This window comes from Fusarium phalaenopsidis (assembly GCF_050370095.1).
Source record: "Fusarium phalaenopsidis strain FUZ10S chromosome Unknown contig_32296, whole genome shotgun sequence".
Classification (NCBI taxonomy): Eukaryota; Fungi; Ascomycota; class Sordariomycetes; order Hypocreales; family Nectriaceae; genus Fusarium; species Fusarium phalaenopsidis.
Genome location: NW_028145408.1, coordinates 3,146,499 through 3,163,534, shown reverse-complemented (window position 1 = coordinate 3,163,534; position 17,036 = coordinate 3,146,499). Strand labels below are relative to the sequence as shown.

Genomic DNA, 17,036 nt, shown 5'->3' with positions numbered 1-17,036 from the left:
ATCACGTATACCCCCTCAGCCCAACTCCTCGCCGACGGCTTCACGAAGAATCTAAGTATAGAGTTATTTCAAAACTTCACAAGTCAGCTACGCCTCGCCGACATTTCAGCGAGGTTAGAGCGAAACAGAAAAGAGGAGAAAAATAGTCACACACAGGTAGATTCACAAGAGACAATATAAAGGACAAATACTCGCCGAGACCTAGGCGAGCTATTAACGCAGGAACTACTCATACAAATATCAAAACTCCCGAAACTAAAGGCATAAAACCCACACACACACAACACAAATCCACAAAGACCAAACAAGAACAGGCGGAGACTCGCCGACGGGCCGACTAAGGGTCGGCGGCAGGGAGAGCAAGAGGCTAGCGGCGCTTATTAGGTCAACCACCAGCGGGAGCGGCGCGCTTCTTCGGCGTAGTCTTGCCGGTGGTTCGGCTAGTAGGCGCATTACCCACGAAGTCCACAGGGCAAAGAGGCGCTACGTTAGCAGTGCAGCGGTCAAGGGCAGCCTTCAGAGCAGCGTGCTCAGGCCAATCAAACTCCTTAGGGAGAGCAATCGCCAAACCCTCGGTCTCGAGATCGATATCCTCGCAGTTAGCCAGGGCCAGGATAGCGATCTTTAGGCGAACGGCCGGCGTGTCATCGTAGGCGTACAGAGGGGTGGCAGCGGCAACGCGGGAAGTCATCTCAGCCAGGGAGAACTAAGCACTAGCCTAGAAAAAAACATTAGCAAAAGACTCAGCAAATAATCGCAGAACCTACGGATTAGAGACACTACAAGGAAAGCAGCTCACGGTGGGAAGCTAACTCTTACTGCTAAATAGAGGCACCGAGGACCTCTGTTCCACCAGAAGTAGGGTCCCGCGTCTTTTCGGCGAGGCGTCGCCAAGCGGCCCCCGCCTCTTCAATTGCCACATTGGCCCGGTAGACCTACTAAGCAGTCCAGGGAACAGCAGGCGAACCATCAGCGGGGGGAGCAGAGACAGCGGCCATGCGGTCAGAGATACCATCAAGAGCCTCCCAGTACGCCTAGGCAGCGCCGAGGAACTCGCGAGGGATCTACGAAAGTCAATACGAGAATCAGACCGGGGAAAAAGACTCACAGCGCCACACTTCTTCTTATCAAAGGTACACATAACGCAACGGGTCGCCGAAGTATCAATAACACACTAGAGGAGAAGATAGCGGGAAATATACTAGATATAGTAAAAGCAAGGGGTCTCCCTAGGGTTATAGGCGGTCTAGGTCTTCAGAGGGTCATAGGGAAAGGCCTTTAGGACCTCGGCGAAAGTAGAGAGATAAGACATAGCGAACGGTCAGCGAGACTACGACGACGGAAAGGCGAGGGCCAAGAGGCAAAGAAGAGAGTTATAGGTTAAGCGGGAAGATAAGAAGACTAAGGAAAACAAAATAAGGGAATCTAATATGTAGATATTTGGGAGGCCAGTTGAGAGGGCAACGCGCAGTTTTAAAGCCATCACTAGCCGTCACTATCGAGCACCGACGACCCGGCGAAGCACTGGCGATATCTCGCCTGGACCAATCACAGGGCCGCATTCACCGAACAACCAAGGTGAACAACAAAACACTTTATTCACTATGAAAAGGAGACAAGGAACCAGGCGATTATTCGCCATTGAATCGCCGAATACACAGCGAAACCATTGAATGAGAAATAGAAGGTGAAAGGCATTGCCCGCAGCACAAAGCCTATGTCTTTGTGCTAAAGGGGCGTATTAGACATGGCCATATACAATATGATTAGTCAGAGCCGGCAAAAGGTCGCTAAAGTCTCGGCGAATCCCCGGACCTTGAGCTGCCTTTGTGGGCAGCCCCTGTGGCAATTGGGAACGAGGAACAATGAAAAACACACAATTCTGGCTTGACCCTACTTTCCGACAATTTTGAGAAGCTATGATCAGAGGGATTGAGGTCGGATGATGATAGACACACTATTCCTAATCAGGAAAGGTGGGCGGGGAAATTGGCCCGGTTCCACTTTGCCAAGAGGCTCAATTTTTCGAGTTTCTACGGTAGAAACCCACGACGCAGATAAAATCCTGGCTGTGGTGCGTCCGGACGTTGTGATTGATCAGTGCGAACCCTTGCTCTAATAGATGACGTTGGAGAAAGATCTTCAATACTAGCGGCCGGGGCACAACGGAAGTCAAAGCGCATCAGGGGCTGCTTGACAGGATTCTTCTGCACGCCAGTAGTAAGTAGATCGGCTTCCCAGGGCCCCTGAGCAGGGATGGACCTCGTCGCTAGATTCTCTGGGCTACCAGCTGACTAGGCTTGGGTTGGTACTACTCCGTAGTAGAGGCGCCACTCGTTCCACTTCGCGGGCCATGGAATCGGTTCTTCATCCTAGCTAGCGGTTTGTCATGCCCTCTTGGGACTCCTAGTGACAGACTGTGTTCTTGGTGCAGCCAGGTTTATCTAGTCGCCGACCTGGAGACAGCATCGCATGAGATGCCATGCCAGTCGCTATTCTTATGCAACAATGTCTTTGTCGGGGGCAATCTGGAAGGTTCCAGTTGTTGCCTTACTCGCGCCGACGAAAGGAAGCAAGATGGGGGAAAGATGCACCTAGCAAATGCCGAGGCACACCAGCAACTTTTGCAAACCCATCATGAATCGACTATCATTTATGAGACAATCGATAGCATCGCCCCTCTTGGGTGATCCACGACACTAGTATCAGGGTCTTTTTGCTGGTGTCGAGATTTCATGAACCGAGGGCCAGTGCTTCGTTTTGTGCAAATCCTCGCCCCAGTCCAGTGTGTTGGGCTGATTCGAACAGCAAGGGTCTCGGGTACTGACTCGTGTTGGGTTCTGGGTCCATTGGCGACGAGAACTTCTGACTAAACAGCCGAGACCCATCGGAGGCGTTCTTCAATTCTACTACGTATGGGCCCTTCATATAGGAGGTAGCCCAATGTCAAGGTGGCATCGTCATCAAACGTCTGGCTTGACTGAAGCCTCGTCGTTCCGTAGAAGAAGAACGGCAGAATACGTGGCGCTTCACTTCCCTCACTGTTGGCCAACTGACTCGACAGCCCACGGAGAGCACATGGGAGTCAGTTGTCTTGATGCACATTAATGCGGCACGGAGAAAAACAAGGCCTGAAGATGTGGCCGATCGCAGCCAGAGTCGCTAGTTTAGTTCCAGTCTCCAGACCGACCCCGAGCTTTACGAGATCTGGGTCAAGACATGAGATTTTAGCGCCTGCGTTCCCCACATATTCATGACTCGGCACTCATTACACCGACGCGTCATGGAAGCCATTGGGCTGCAGGCTACCGGGGTCGGCGGGAGTCTGGCCACCCAACTGGAAACTCTCCCTCGGCAGAGAACCCGGTGATTTTCCTGGTGGAGCCGACCAGCAGGATGGTTTCTTATCACGGGGATCGGTACCACACTGCGGCTCTCCTGCCATCGCTTCCCTTGACTTGAGAATACCCGACGAGGCCCAAAGGGGGACTCGCTGTCTTTCTCGAGTGAGATCGCTTCATGTCCACGCTCCTGTCTACCACATGATACAGTACTCGAAACCAAAACCGGCTCCAGGAGATCAAGGCAGCCAGCAAAGGCCATCAGGGGCAATTTCAAACATACTTTTGGCGGTGCACTCACCCTCACCGTAGCTCAAGCCCCTCAGAGTCCGGCCCGGCCCCTAGCCTCTTCAGTTCTGTTGCCCGTCTTGGTCCCAAGCCACTTGTGGGTTAGTGCCTTTACGGGTTTCTCGGCACGGGGCTGCTCTCTTCCAATAGGGATCGGCAGTTTAGCAGAGCGACTGAATCAAACTGCCCAGACTGCCGGATTTAGCATCGAGGTGGCCAACCCTCTTTAATGGAACACGTCGTCCGTCCCGAATTGCTTTTTTCCGTCCACCGATTCACATTCCTTCAACTCTTCTTCTCTCCTCACCGTCGGCGGAAAGGCCCGAGACTGTTGGCAACATGACTGGCTTCATGGTCCCGGACAACTATGTCCCAGACCTGCCAAATGATACCGACATGAACATTGCGTCCATCGCGTGGGGCCTATCTCTCGGTATCACCGTCTTTAACGTTTCCAAGGCGGCCAAGCAGACGAAATCCGCTTGGCATAGGAGGAAAAGAATCACGGCCTATGTCGCCCTGATCTGGGTTGAGATCATCTCGAGTTTCCTATTGGGTGTTATGTGCTGGTTCTATCTTCGGAATAAGATCGAGCCGAGTTTGCAGTTCTTCTTTTTCATCAGTAAGGACGCCCAGGGTGGGGTTCCCGGACCTGACAAGCTGACTCTTTGCCATAGTCGTGTGGTGGTCGACACAGGTTCAATGTTTGATCCAGATCATCATCAATCGAGTTTCCTTATTGATGGTCGTTCGATCAAACGGTACCAAGCTCAAATGGACCTGCTTCCTCATCCTTTTCGCCGTCAACATCAGCGTCTTTTGCATTTGGGTCCCGGCCCGTCTCCAGATCAGCGAGAGATACATCCACCTCAACGAGATTTGGGACCGTTGCGAGAAAGTCATCTTTGCTATTATGGACGCTGCTCTCAACTTTTACTTCATCTACGTCGTTAAGAAGAGGCTTGTCGCGAATGGCCTCCAGAAGTATACACGCCTTTATCAAATGAACTTGTTCCTGGTTGCCATTTCTATCGCCCTGGACGTAAGTATACCCAGTTCTACTTATAGCAACGTCTGCTAACCCGATACAGGTCCTTTTGATTTGCATGATGTCGCTGCCAAACAGTTTTGTGTATGTTCCACTAGACACGCCCACTTTTGTATCTCACTAACCCATTGCAGGTACATTCAATTCCACCCCCTCGTCTACCTTCTCAAGCTACACATCGAGATGAACATGGCCGACCTGATCGGAAAGGTCGTCCGAGCCAGCAACAACCAGGACCACGACTACAGCTCTCGATCGAGGACCAATGGTACATCTCGCCAGCACCCCAGCCGCTTCGGCCACACACTGGCCAGCACTCACCACCGAACCCACATCGAGCTTGGCGAAGAGGATGAATACGAACTTAAGGAGCGAGAGAAGATAGAGGGTATCAAGAAGACGATTGTGACGCAAGTGACTCGCACCGGCCCCAGCGAGAATGACGATGATTCTCACGAGGAAAACGACGACAGAGAGATCAGCGAGAGCAGTTCAACGAAGCAATTACATCAGCGCCAATACAGTGTCGAATAGAGATACCATCATAAACGTCAGGCATAGTACAGAGAAGGGGAGAAAGAAAGAAAGTACATAGAAATATAACCATAATGTATAATGAAATAGATGCTAGTCGGTACATCTACCAACGTCTACTATCCCTCGCTACCCGAAACATGGAGTTGTGACCCTGATGTATTGGTTTAGCCTTTTGGTCAAACAGGAGGTCGATGGGCACTTGCCTGATGCATTCGTGAGACTCTTGTCTGGGTAGTCCTTTTCCCTGTCGTTAGCAGGGGTATCACAGGCATTTTTTGTCGCTTCCGCGAGTCAGGACCACAGACAGAGTCTGTAAAAGCCCTCGCAGAACGTTGCAGGTCTCACTAACCCTACGTCGTCTCAAAGATGAACGATCGGACAGTCGGCCCCCAGTCAGTGTAAGATAGGGTGACAGTTCATGGGGATTCCGAGTGATGGAACGAGGAAAACTTCGTCGATATAGAAGCAGGTCATGGTACTAGACAATGCATGATATTCTTCTTTTATCTTCACCGTAAGCGATGGCCAGTAACACGCGTGTTCTGGCAAAAGCACGATAGGAGGCTTAGCATGTGAGACGGCGACCGAGTTGTTGACGCTATGGATGCACATGTGCAATGCACATTGAGTACATTATGGAATATATCATTATGGCCCCCTTTCCCCCCTCAAAACGGATGGATACTGTAACCTTTTCCACTTCATAATAAGTAGTTCGTGGCCAATCTCAAACGGACCGCAGCATGTGTATCTCTAGGGTAGGTAGGGAGAGATGAACAGGGAAACGCCCCCCAAAAAAACATGGGAGTAAAGATGAGGCGCAGCCACTAGGTCCAGCGTATGATTTGTCATGCCTTTGCCAAGAAGCAAGTCTAAGCCACTGCGTCGTAAAACGACAAAACTTCTCAGCGCTTTTTATGAGTGGCTGATGCACCCAGGAACACAGTCAGCTGTAAGGCTGGGGTTCCGGAGAAAATACGCTCCAATACGCTTTGGATACGCCCTTCAATGCCTTGCGACCAGTATTTGTCAACTTTTGCATGTCATAATTGGCCGAAGCTGTCAGCCGCAGCATGCCAAGTACGCTCATTCAATACCTTCGAGGCTGTCAAACGCTGGCTCTCAGTGAATGAAGAATGGGAGATCCCGACGTAGTGCATCATTTGTGGCAGGCCCTTCTTTGAGGGCAATATAAGTACATCACCTTTCCTAAACAACTTCAATTCTACGCACTCCTGTTTAGCAAGCAACTCAAGTTGGCACCCAGTTCATCATCTTTATTACACTTCATCAAGATATCTTGCATCTTAAATACACCATACATAAAACATGGGCTTCTTCAAGGCGGCAGATATTCGTCACGAATGCGACAAGGCAGCTCAGATACTTAAGTCGTTTGTTGGTATGCTTTCAGTAGCACTTGATATTCTTCAGTGCTGCAACGACTGACAACTGGATAGAAAAGTCCAAGATTCCTTCGGAAGTCATCGCAGGCGCCCAGGGGCTGGCAATCTTTACCGGTTTCCGTGCTGGCATGTACCTTGCAGGCGCTGGCGGTTCCGGAATCGTCGTCGCCCGTCTTCCCGATGGAACTTGGTCACCGCCTTCTGCCTTTTCGGTGAGGAGCGGTAGCATCGGCCTTGTTTATGGCCTAGATGTTTACGACTGTGTGTGCGTGCTCAACACACAAGCTGCCGTGGACGCGTACAAGACGTCCGAAATGAGCCTCGGCGGCGCCGTCGCCCTGGCAGCTGGACCAATTGGTGGTACCGCCAATGTGAAGGAGATCAAGCCAGTCTGGACATACACCAAATCAAGGGGCCTTTACGGTGGCTTGACTGTGGATGGAACAGTCATCAAGGAGAGGCGTGACGCCAACGCCGATTTCTACGGGCCCAGCGTTTCTTCCAGGCAGATTCTTGAGGGCGATGCCGAAATTGTTCATGGATCCCACGACTGGCGTGCTGGAGCGAAACAACTCATTGAGGTTCTGAAAACCGCCGAAGGAAAACAGGGAGATGCAAAGATTCTTCAAGAAATCAGTGACCAGCCGACTCCTGGTGATCTGGGGGAGTAATACAGGTGAAGAAAGAGAATGGTGGTCGTATGGAGAGTCGGAGAGGCATTCGAGCTGAGATGTTTGAGTGCTAGGAGTTTAATACTGTCGACGAGGTGAAGGATGTGTGGGAGACTTGGATGTTTATGTGTCACTTCTGCTGATTTATAGAGTTTCCGTCAATATTTCGAGACATTTCAGACCTGAGATTCGCAAAAGTGCTACCCAAGTGATCTCTTTACTGAAAAACATACTGCGCTCCCTTCGGGCCTTCGGGCCCCAGGCAAGAGACGAGACGACAAACACGTCCCTGTCAACGCAACCTCAAGCGACATCCGAGACTTGTCCGAGGACCGTCCCTAAGTTGCTGAGGTGCATTGCATATTTGCGCGAAATGCTTAGCATGACTTCAGAATCAGAACAGGAAACGGGACCTATCCATGTCGAAATTCTTCTTGATACATCCATTCTGCATTTCATGGATATGAGCAACGGCTTACGATGGCCGCAATGACACCGTAGCACGTAGTTGGTTTGCGGCCCGCTGCGGCCCGCTGCGGCATCGTCAAATGGATACCCAGCGCAGACACCACGCTGCGGGCCGCACGAAACATCCCGCTTTGGGACCCTGTAATCTCTCACTGAGGCTCAACAACTATCTTCTCGGGCTTTTCTCGTCATCATCATCCCTGACAACTTTACAACTTGCTCTTTCCATTGGTCCAGGCTCTGTCTCAGCATGTTCTTCATCCTGCAATGCGGTTGCGTTTAGTCACAGATTGATCATGAGAACATGCTGTCTGAACCCGCTCAGCCGTCATGGTTCGTGATCGGAGCTGCCCGGAAGACGCGGGCTTCTGGAGAGAGTGTACGCCCGGAATGGGGCGAGGGTTTGCAGGTATGGGAAGAGTGGTATAAATATCCCCCATCTCCCTCTCGAATTGCTATCTTCCATCTCACATACAGACAAACACAACAAAAAAGCCCTTCATCATTCGCCAAACTACACTTTCAATCACCAACATGCCCATCACAAAGTACAAGGCGGCCGCTGTCACCTCCGAGCCAGGCGTATGAATTCTCAGAACATGATGAAAGACTTTTACTAATGAAGCCAGTGGTTCGATCTCGAGGCTGGTGTTGTTAAGACAATCGACTTCATCAATGAGGCTGGACAGGCGGGATGCAAGCTGGTTGCCTTCCCCGAAGTTTGTAAGTGCGCTCCTGATCTCGGAATCTGGGTAAACAGATTCATCTAACGACCATTGTATAGGGATCCCCGGATATCCTTACTGGATGTGGAAGGTGACATACCTTCAGTCACTGCCAATGCTCAAGAAGTATCGCGAGAACTCGCTCGCAGTTGACTCGGAAGAGATGCGCAGGATCCGTCGCGCTGCTCGCGACAACCAGATCTATGTGTCCCTTGGATTCTCCGAGATTGACCATGCCACGCTGTACCTAGCTCAGGTATTGATCGGACCGGATGGATCTGTCGTGAACCATCGCCGCAAGATCAAGCCCACTCACGTGGAGAAGCTGGTGTACGGCGATGGTCCCGGTGACACCTTCATGTCTGTGTCGGAAACCGATATTGGCCGTGTGGGTCAGCTCAACTGTTGGGAGAATATGAACCCGTTCCTCAAGGCGCTCAATGTGTCTTGCGGAGAGCAGGTTCACATAGCTGCCTGGCCCGTCTACCCAGGTCGCGAGCGCCAGGTGGCGCCAGACCCAGCAACCAACTACGCCGATCCAGCCTCGGACCTGGTAACCCCCGAGTATGCCATCGAGACTGGCGCATGGACTCTTGCACCCTTCCAGCGTCTTTCTGTTGAAGGGCTCAAGAAGAACACCCCCGAGGGAGTCGAGCCTGAAACCGACCCATCCGTCTACAATGGTCATGCGCGTATCTACAGACCCGATGGAAGCCTGGTCGTCAAGCCAGACAAGGATTTCGATGGCTTGCTCTTCGTCGACATTGATCTCAACGAAACCCATCTGACAAAGGTCCTGGCCGACTTTGCCGGGCACTACATGCGCCCAGATCTCATTCGGTTGCTGGTTGACACTCGTCGCAAGGAGCTCATCACCGAGGCTGACCCTGTTGGTACAATTGCCACTTACACCACTCGGCACCGTCTGGGACTAGACAAGCCCCTCGATGGGGAGAAGAAGGAGAAGGAGGCCACCAAGGAAGGGACTCAGAAGCAGAAGAGCTCTGATGTGCTCTAAGCCAGATGGCTTGGATTACAACTGTGTAGAATAGCTGTGATCCTACTTCTCCCCTCTTCAATTAAACATGTGCTTGGTTTTGGCTCTGTGTTGGTCTACTATCGCATCTATTAATGGCGATCCTTGGGATGATTAGTATCCTCTGGTTGATTGGTAGTGTAAGCATCGCTTAGCAGGGACAAGTTAGATTAACTCAGCCGCTTATCTTGCCATATAGACATATAGCTGTTGGGAACATAGAAAAGAACGCTGTTCAACCCAATTCTCTCAGTAAACTCGCTTGGCGATCCTGGACATCTGATACACACCACGTATGGTATCGGCCTGTTTAGGCACGAAACGACGCCAGCTGTCCTTCCTGTTCTTGTGGCCACCTCCGATGACTTTGTGACGCCATCGATTCCAGTACCGAGTCCATCTGCGACCTTTTTGTGGCTTGGGCGTGACTATGGGAAGCCCTTCGGTTTGCAGCACTGATCGCGCGGCAGCGCTCGGAGGCCTGACCGGCGGTTTCAACGGGAACGCTAAACGTGTCGGCACGCATTCTTGGATGGTGTTGAAGAGGACATCGCGGATTGCGGCGGCGAGTGCATCGAGTTGCTCACGCGTCTTGGGCTTGGGGAATTGAAGTCGTTTTAGGGCATCGGCTATGGCGGCCAGGTACCGTTCCTTCGGGGTCTTCTTCCAGAGGAAACGTTTTGTCTCGTCTCTGAAAACCCCTGCTTCTATGTTCAACAGTCCATCCCAAAGGAACGATGGAGTGTGGTATACCATGAGAAGGACAACAACAACGTGGCTGCCACGCTGCACCTATCAACCCCGGCGGGCCAGGTGGCCATTCACAACATCTACAACCGGAAAAAGAAGGCAAATATTGACCAGTTCATTGAGGATACGACAATTTCTCGGCGCGACATCATCGTGGGTGACTTCAACCTTCACCGTCCGCAGTGGTCTGGTCGGCTCCTCAAGCCATGGTCCAACTGTTCCAAGGCCAATCGCCTGCATGAAGGTATGCTTGGGGCCGAGATGCGATGCATCACGAAACCCGGGACGATCACATACACGCGTAGAGAGAGTGTCCATGACGAAGTGTCATGCATTGACCTCACATTCATCAGTGAGGAAATGGCCCCTCGTTTTTTGAGCTGCGCCGTCCAAAAGATTGCCTCTTGGAAAAGGTCTGATCATCGTCCAATCCAGACATAGTTGAACATTAGCCAGGGGCACGTGCTTTGTAGCATCCTTTTGCTCATCAGGATTGTCACCTTCGAGAAGCGGTCTCTCGGAGCGGAAGTCCACATTGTAGGGGTGACAGTTCAGCCACGGAACCTTTAAAGGAGGATCCTGAACCGCTATGATGTCAGGAACGCGTGCCCGTGTGTTCAATGCGTGTTCAAAGATGGGACGCAGCCGCTCAGGAGTGTCCTTCACGTTGACTTGCAGGATGGCCAAGTTGGAGTCCCACATGGCTTGCACCTTGTGATCCTTCAACCTCGTCTGCTGCGAGGTTCGTTCGCGGCCCTTGAGTCTGGCCATCGTGACAATCTCTCAAACCACACAAAGACGCAAGGTTGAGCTCTGAACCGAAAGAATCAAGGGTTGCGGCAACCGCCCCGCCCGATGAATATCTCGGGGCAGCTGCCGCAAAGGAAGAACCACGAGGTGGGGTGGCAGGCAAAGGTGGGCTGAGTGGAAGCGTAGGCGGTTGTCGACAAGCGGTAGACAGAGTGTCCAATGTTGAGAGGACAAATGCAGGAAAGTTGCAGTGTGTTCGCCAAAAGAAGAGATGTTAAAAGAGAGAACAATGACAACCAGATCAGCGACTCCTCTTACCTCAACCATACCTTCTCTTAGTCAACAACAATACGAGTCACCTCGGAACTCACGGATATCGCCGAGAAGTCTTTTCTTTTCTATTATCATCGATGATGACTCCGAAACAATTCATTGGCCATGATAGCAAAAGACCGTTATCAAAACACTACGGCATTAAAGCCTAATACGTGAAATCCCCAGGGCTTGAACGGCCAAGTTTCTTCTTAGTTGCGTATGATATCAAGTCTAGAACAGGTCTATGGTCCATGTGTCATGGATTGATAACCCTCCTCGTTTCGGTTTGTAAACCTAAAAGAACTCAATGGTCTAGATTTCGCCATATAGCTTTTTCTAACGCACAATATCGATAGTCTACTTAATATAGAGGTTAATTGAGTCCACTTAGTGCGCTCCATCTCTAAGCTAACTGGCTCTAGGCCTCCGTCGGAGACTCCATATTGTTGTCTATTCCATCTTCAGCCCTGTTCCGTAATTGTCAATACGACCGGGTTGCCCATTTCCTGAAGGTCGGCCCAGCTTGATTACCAACATGCCAACTTTGGTTAGCAGCCGCCGAAATGTCTCTTGAGCAAACGACCAATTTCCGCAGAAAGTATGACAGACAGTTATTACATTTTGACAGACTATTAGGGTGGAGTTGAGCACTGATCTGACAAGTTCGGAGCACGCCGTCTCGTCCAGATGTTGGTATTTCGCTTAGGTACGTTGCGGGACCAAAGACACTAGGAGAGTTAAATTTGGCTCCTGCATATCGTGAGCACAGCAGACCTCTCTAAAGCATCATTTTTATGCCTCTGTATTGCCAATCACACCTATCACACACATTCTATCTATTTTCAAACCTCCCTCCCTCCCTTCTCCCTCTCACAATGTCTGCCCCTCCAACCGCACAAGGGGCGGCCAACCATAGACCCAGTCACCGCAATGGATCTAGGGACGTCTCTGCCAGTACCGAAGAGCCCCAGTTCTCTAGTCTGTACGCGGAGAGAACGGAGCAAACGGTCCTCGAAGAACTTAGGAGAGTTAAAGCCCAGTTGAAGGAACTCAGCCTGAGACTTCCCGCAGCCCCAGAGCTCGACGAATATGAGTGCGTGGATGTGCGGTACATGCTCAGATTGACCTCGGATGAGGAGCTGGTGGCCAGACTTGGAGTGGAAGGTATTCGGGATGCTCTTCACAAGCTCGGTGGGCCCTATCTACAAATCAAAAGCATCCGATACATACCCAAGCCCAGCTCTCCTGTCCTCAGCTCCGATGGCCGAATGATATACGATCGCTGCGCATCGCTATTGGTGAAGTCGGACTGTCGGGTGTCAATTCACCACTGGGATCTAGGAGGCAAAGGCAGGGAGAGTTGCGGTGGCGTGTGCAGGTAATGATTGAGAGAAAGAGTGCAGGGTTTGGTGTTTGAGAACTAATAGAATCTACTGTTGTACGTTGTATAATCGACTGCCTCATTCAATGCGTGTTATGGTCCCTTTTGACAAGTGCCAACAAGGCGGCAATCGGGGTCACTTGGCAGCCAACCGAGAGCCTGGGTGATGTGATTGTTGGTCCAACATCCTTGCAAAGCATCTGATGAGAAAAGAGAGAACAAAAGCTTCTTGAAACTTGATTGGCCCCAGTTGCAGCGTGATGCCAAGCAGCTGAGGTTTAAAAACTGGACGTCGCCCATGTTTCTGGATGAGGGATATTGTGGCCTAACACAGCTTGTATGCTGTATCATATTTGAAAACCCAAGCAACATACAGCCCGTACCTAGACACAACTTATACTCAGGACAGTCATAATGACGGGGAGAAACTCTGTTGATGCTCCTGATGATGTTCATTCACCTCGTTGGGATCAGATGAACAAGCTCTAACCTTGAACCTAGGTGGCATACGACCAGGACTCGGCGTTGGGAGATGTAGGCATAACTTCTTCTCGCCTTTTTATCATGGTTTATTGAACTTCGTTCCATTGACACTGGCTTGGGTAACAGGATACGGCGTCTTCGACCGAAAGTCTCAGAAGCTCCATCATCGACTACCGACAAGAAAACGGAAGAACCTATCATCAATACAAGGATGGAAGTAAGCAGCTTATAACAGAAACTAACTGTACAGCTAAATCTAACTACTTCGTTACCAAACTCAGAATATAACCTTCCCAACGACGAGTTGGAGAATGAGAGGCTAGGTATTCTCGTGCACCCCCTCTTGGAAAGATGGCACGCTCAGACTCTATCTAGACCTCCAACACCATATGTTTCTCCTGACTTTTGATAACAAGCTGGGCCTCTCGCCTCCAAATCTTCCCGGTGCCAAGCCTGCACGAGTCCTTGACCTAGGAACAGGTACAGGACTCTGGGCGATAGATTTCGGTGATGAGCATCCTGAGGCCGAGGTATGTGGGCGGACTTAACTTGGAGCTTGACTCAGGGCCGGAACGACATAGCTAATTCTTTCCAAATTTATAGATTATCGGAGTCGATCTGTCTCCTATCCAGCCGAGCTTGTAAGGTGGCCACTTGCCTCTCTTCTTCTCTATAGCTGACACCTTCAACCAGCGTTCCCCCAAACGTTCAATTTCTCGTTGACGATATTGACGAGGAATGGAACTATTCCGAGCCCTTTGATTATATTCACAGTCGAATGATGAACTTTAGTATTCAAAACTGGGTCGAGTATCTGCAAAAGATGTTCCAGTAGGCACTCCTTCTCGGATGGTGTTTTTGATTTGCCATACTGACCTTGTTAGGAACCTCACCCCGGGCGGTTACGTTGAACTACAAGAGATGGATGGCTTTTACGGATCTGATGACGGCACTCTGTCTGATGACCACGCGCTGTCTAGATGGTGTACTCTCCTAGGAGAGGCAGCTGTAAAACTGGGCCGATCATTCCAACCAACTGACCAACTTGCAACAATCATGAAGCAGGTTGGGTTCATCGACGTTGTCGAAACGCGTTTCAAGTGGCCGATAAACCGATGGCCCAAAGAGAAGAAGTATAAAGAGCTTGGGGCGCGGAACAACCAAAACGCAAGCCAGGTTCTCGAGTCTGCAACGCTCGCACCCTTCACACGAGTCCTAGGGTGGTCAACCGAGGAGGTCAATCTCTTTCTCGTGGGTGTGAGAAAGGACTTGAATAACCCGGACATCCATGCCTACTCACAGGTGTATGTGCACAATCCGCTGATTCTTTTTCATCATTGCTCACTGATTCATAGCCGTTCGGTTTACGGACGAAAGCTTCAAGTCTAATATGACATTGCGAGTTACAACAAGGGTTAGACCCAATGGCACTACCATTGATGCAATTGACTCCGACTCCCCAACATAACTTTCCTTGATTCCTGAAGTCCAGGCCTACGAGCAAATTTATCATTCTTTCAGTCAAATTCAAATCTAGTCAAATTCTTGCTGCATGGAGTCGTCTTGTCATGCAAGCCCGAGTTTAAACATCCCAGATAAGGATCATTTATCTACAATTGATTTACCGTTTAGAGATTGAATTAAATCATGTTAACATCTCAATGTCATCTATCTCATCTCTCTTCATACTAGCGAGCTAGCCATTACTGGCCATCTCCCTGTGGAATGTGCAGAGGGTTCGCCGGGGGCCGAAGGCCAGATCCTCCCTTGCCCTGGAAATGTCCCTTTTGTGTGGTAAAGTTCTCAATGGTGCCCAAGTTCTTGATTCGTCCCAGCAACAACTCCAACACCCGGTAACCGGCTCCCGCGGTGTATCCAGGCAGCTCATGGCCCGCCAACTGAACCTCGTAGTAGGTCAAGCCACGCTCATGTCCCCATTGTCCGACGGTGCCCGCTTCGCTCAGTCTTCCACCATTGTACTCTGGGTGGAAAGGCACGTAAAACTGCTTATCTTGGGGATACTTTTGAAAGCCCTGCTTGCCGTTCCAGGTGGCGTTCTGTAGCGCAAAAAGTGTGCCGTTGGGAGGCAAGAGGAAGTCAAGACGTCCAACGCCAATAATGGTGTTGTTGGTGTGTTCGATCACGCGGCGGAGGACATTGTTCTGTGCTGGCGCAAGAGAAGTGTCGGAAGCATTCGAGTTAGGATCACCTTCGCCGAAGACATTGTTGGGAGTGCACTGGTACCAATCAACCTGCGGTGCGTTGAGAGCCTTCTTGACATCTGTGCGGTTGAAGTAGACCTGTGCGCCGGGGGGAGCGTAGTCGCCCTGGAGAGTTCACATTAGCATGGTTGCACGGCAGATCTGCTGGGAAGTTACCTACCTGGTTCACGATGCCCAACTGTGCATAAGTGTGAGGGCAGGTGTCAGTGATGTGGTAGATGTTGAAGCAGGGGTTGGAATCAAGGGCAGCGCCGTAGGCATAGTCGAAAATATCGCAAGTGTAATTGCCCGAAGTATCAGCGTATGGGTCAGGGAGAACAGGGAATGGTCCCTTGGGAGGTGGGAAAGTTCCGTAGTGGTCGAGGTAAGTGGAAAAGTTGCAGTGCTCATGGGTCCACCGAAGGGCGTTCAGGGCTGTCTGGTTGAGGTTGATGAGGTTCTGCCAGTACTCAATGTATGGATAGATGACGGCCTGTTGCTGCAGGGTGCCGTCTCCGATGATGGGATCGTTGATGGCGACACCGCCCAGCTTGTAGTATGTGTCGTCATTGGCCGTAATGAAGGCGTCAGCGATGTATGGGACATAGTAGCCAGCATACGACTCTCCAGTGATGTAAGTCGTAGCTCCTTGAAGCTCAAATGCCTCGATAAAGTTACGCCAGAAGCCAATGAACTGAAGGCCAAGCTCGACCTCGTTGGTGATGTTGGGCTTCCCCTGGCTGTAACCGACACCGACAGGCTGCTCAATCCAGATGACGTTGGTCCTGAATTGATTTGTCAGTTTTGACTGTAAAAGGTCTGTTCATCGAGGAAATAATCTCACAGGTTTGTCCAGCTGTATGAGTTTGGGGTAGGGGCCAAGGTGCCATCTTGCCAAAGGAAAGGGCCGTTCTCAGTCAACAAGCCACTCAGAGAACTGCAGCCCGGACCTCCGTTGAGCCTTGCAGACATGGTTAGCGTGTCATTTCAGATGTTCTCAAGGCAAACTTGCCAGATAACCACTTCATCACCGGCATGAGGGTTGGTGCTGGGAAAGAACCAAAAGTACAGTTCTCTGGACTCATCAGGGTCTTTAGAGATTGGCAGCAGACCGGCATATGACTCGCCAATGTCAAAAGCTACCTCCGGAATGGCAGATCCATTGACGACAAACTTCTCAGTGTGCTTGTTAAGGAACTTGGGCTTGCTTCTGGTCTCCAGAACTGGGGCAGAGGGGGGAACAGGGGCGCGCTTCTGATCATAGCGACGGGGATGCTCCTTATTGAAGGCATTCAGGGCACCCCGGTTGAAAGCTGCCTGGGACAGTGTCCCAAAGGCAAGAAGAGCGCCAAACAACTTGAACTGCATGGCGGAGAAGGTTATGGCAGCGTGATCATGTCAAGAGAAGAGGTTACCGAGCCAAGTCTCGAGGCTCTTTATAGAAGAGCATATCGGCAGTCAATCATGGCTCATGTAATCTATCTCTCTCGCGTCATCTGCAAGCTGATGTCACGACAGCGGATCACGGCACGTTGAGAGGGACAAAGATCTCATGTTTGGACCACTTTTCATCGGGCGAAGCAACGCCGGCAAAGTCGGCAGCACGCATAGTGAGGACCTTTGTATCGCACTGCCC

The 17,036-nt window shown here is 50.9% G+C and overlaps 6 protein-coding genes across 6 annotated transcripts; 4 read left to right on the top strand and 2 right to left on the bottom strand.

Annotated features, from left to right (window-relative positions):
- Positions 1-385: 385 nt before the first annotated feature.
- LRP88_06562 (uncharacterized protein) lies at positions 386-691 on the bottom strand (the record flags this gene model as incomplete). The annotated part of the gene is made up of 1 exon (XM_083243100.1): positions 386-691. The coding sequence occupies one exon, from the start codon at positions 689-691 to the stop codon at positions 386-388; it is 306 nt and encodes a 101-aa protein (XP_083102036.1).
- A 3,277-nt stretch (positions 692-3,968) lies between these two features.
- Positions 3,969-5,211, top strand: LRP88_06561 (uncharacterized protein; the record flags this gene model as incomplete). The annotated part of the gene is made up of 4 exons (XM_083243099.1): positions 3,969-4,251; positions 4,307-4,671; positions 4,721-4,761; positions 4,812-5,211. 4 exons carry the CDS (start codon positions 3,969-3,971, stop codon positions 5,209-5,211), a joined length of 1,089 nt encoding a protein of 362 aa, XP_083102035.1.
- Positions 5,212-6,543: 1,332 nt separating this feature from the next.
- Positions 6,544-7,291, top strand: LRP88_06560 (lipid-binding SYLF domain-containing protein; the record flags this gene model as incomplete). Its single annotated transcript, XM_083243098.1, has 2 exons — positions 6,544-6,616; positions 6,675-7,291. The coding sequence occupies 2 exons, from the start codon at positions 6,544-6,546 to the stop codon at positions 7,289-7,291; spliced, it is 690 nt and encodes a 229-aa protein (XP_083102034.1).
- Positions 7,292-8,293: 1,002 nt separating this feature from the next.
- On the top strand, positions 8,294-9,502 carry LRP88_06559 (carbon-nitrogen hydrolase; the record flags this gene model as incomplete). The annotated part of the gene is made up of 3 exons (XM_083243097.1): positions 8,294-8,334; positions 8,385-8,482; positions 8,544-9,502. The coding sequence occupies 3 exons, from the start codon at positions 8,294-8,296 to the stop codon at positions 9,500-9,502; spliced, it is 1,098 nt and encodes a 365-aa protein (XP_083102033.1).
- A 4,086-nt stretch (positions 9,503-13,588) lies between these two features.
- On the top strand, positions 13,589-14,588 carry LRP88_06558 (class I SAM-dependent methyltransferase; the record flags this gene model as incomplete). Its single annotated transcript, XM_083243096.1, has 5 exons — positions 13,589-13,729; positions 13,803-13,840; positions 13,893-14,030; positions 14,084-14,503; positions 14,555-14,588. The coding sequence occupies 5 exons, from the start codon at positions 13,589-13,591 to the stop codon at positions 14,586-14,588; spliced, it is 771 nt and encodes a 256-aa protein (XP_083102032.1).
- Positions 14,589-14,902: 314 nt separating this feature from the next.
- LRP88_06557 (Alpha/Beta hydrolase protein) lies at positions 14,903-16,768 on the bottom strand (the record flags this gene model as incomplete). Its single annotated transcript, XM_083243095.1, has 4 exons — positions 14,903-15,526; positions 15,582-16,185; positions 16,245-16,361; positions 16,470-16,768. The coding sequence occupies 4 exons, from the start codon at positions 16,766-16,768 to the stop codon at positions 14,903-14,905; spliced, it is 1,644 nt and encodes a 547-aa protein (XP_083102031.1).
- Positions 16,769-17,036: the final 268 nt, after the last annotated feature.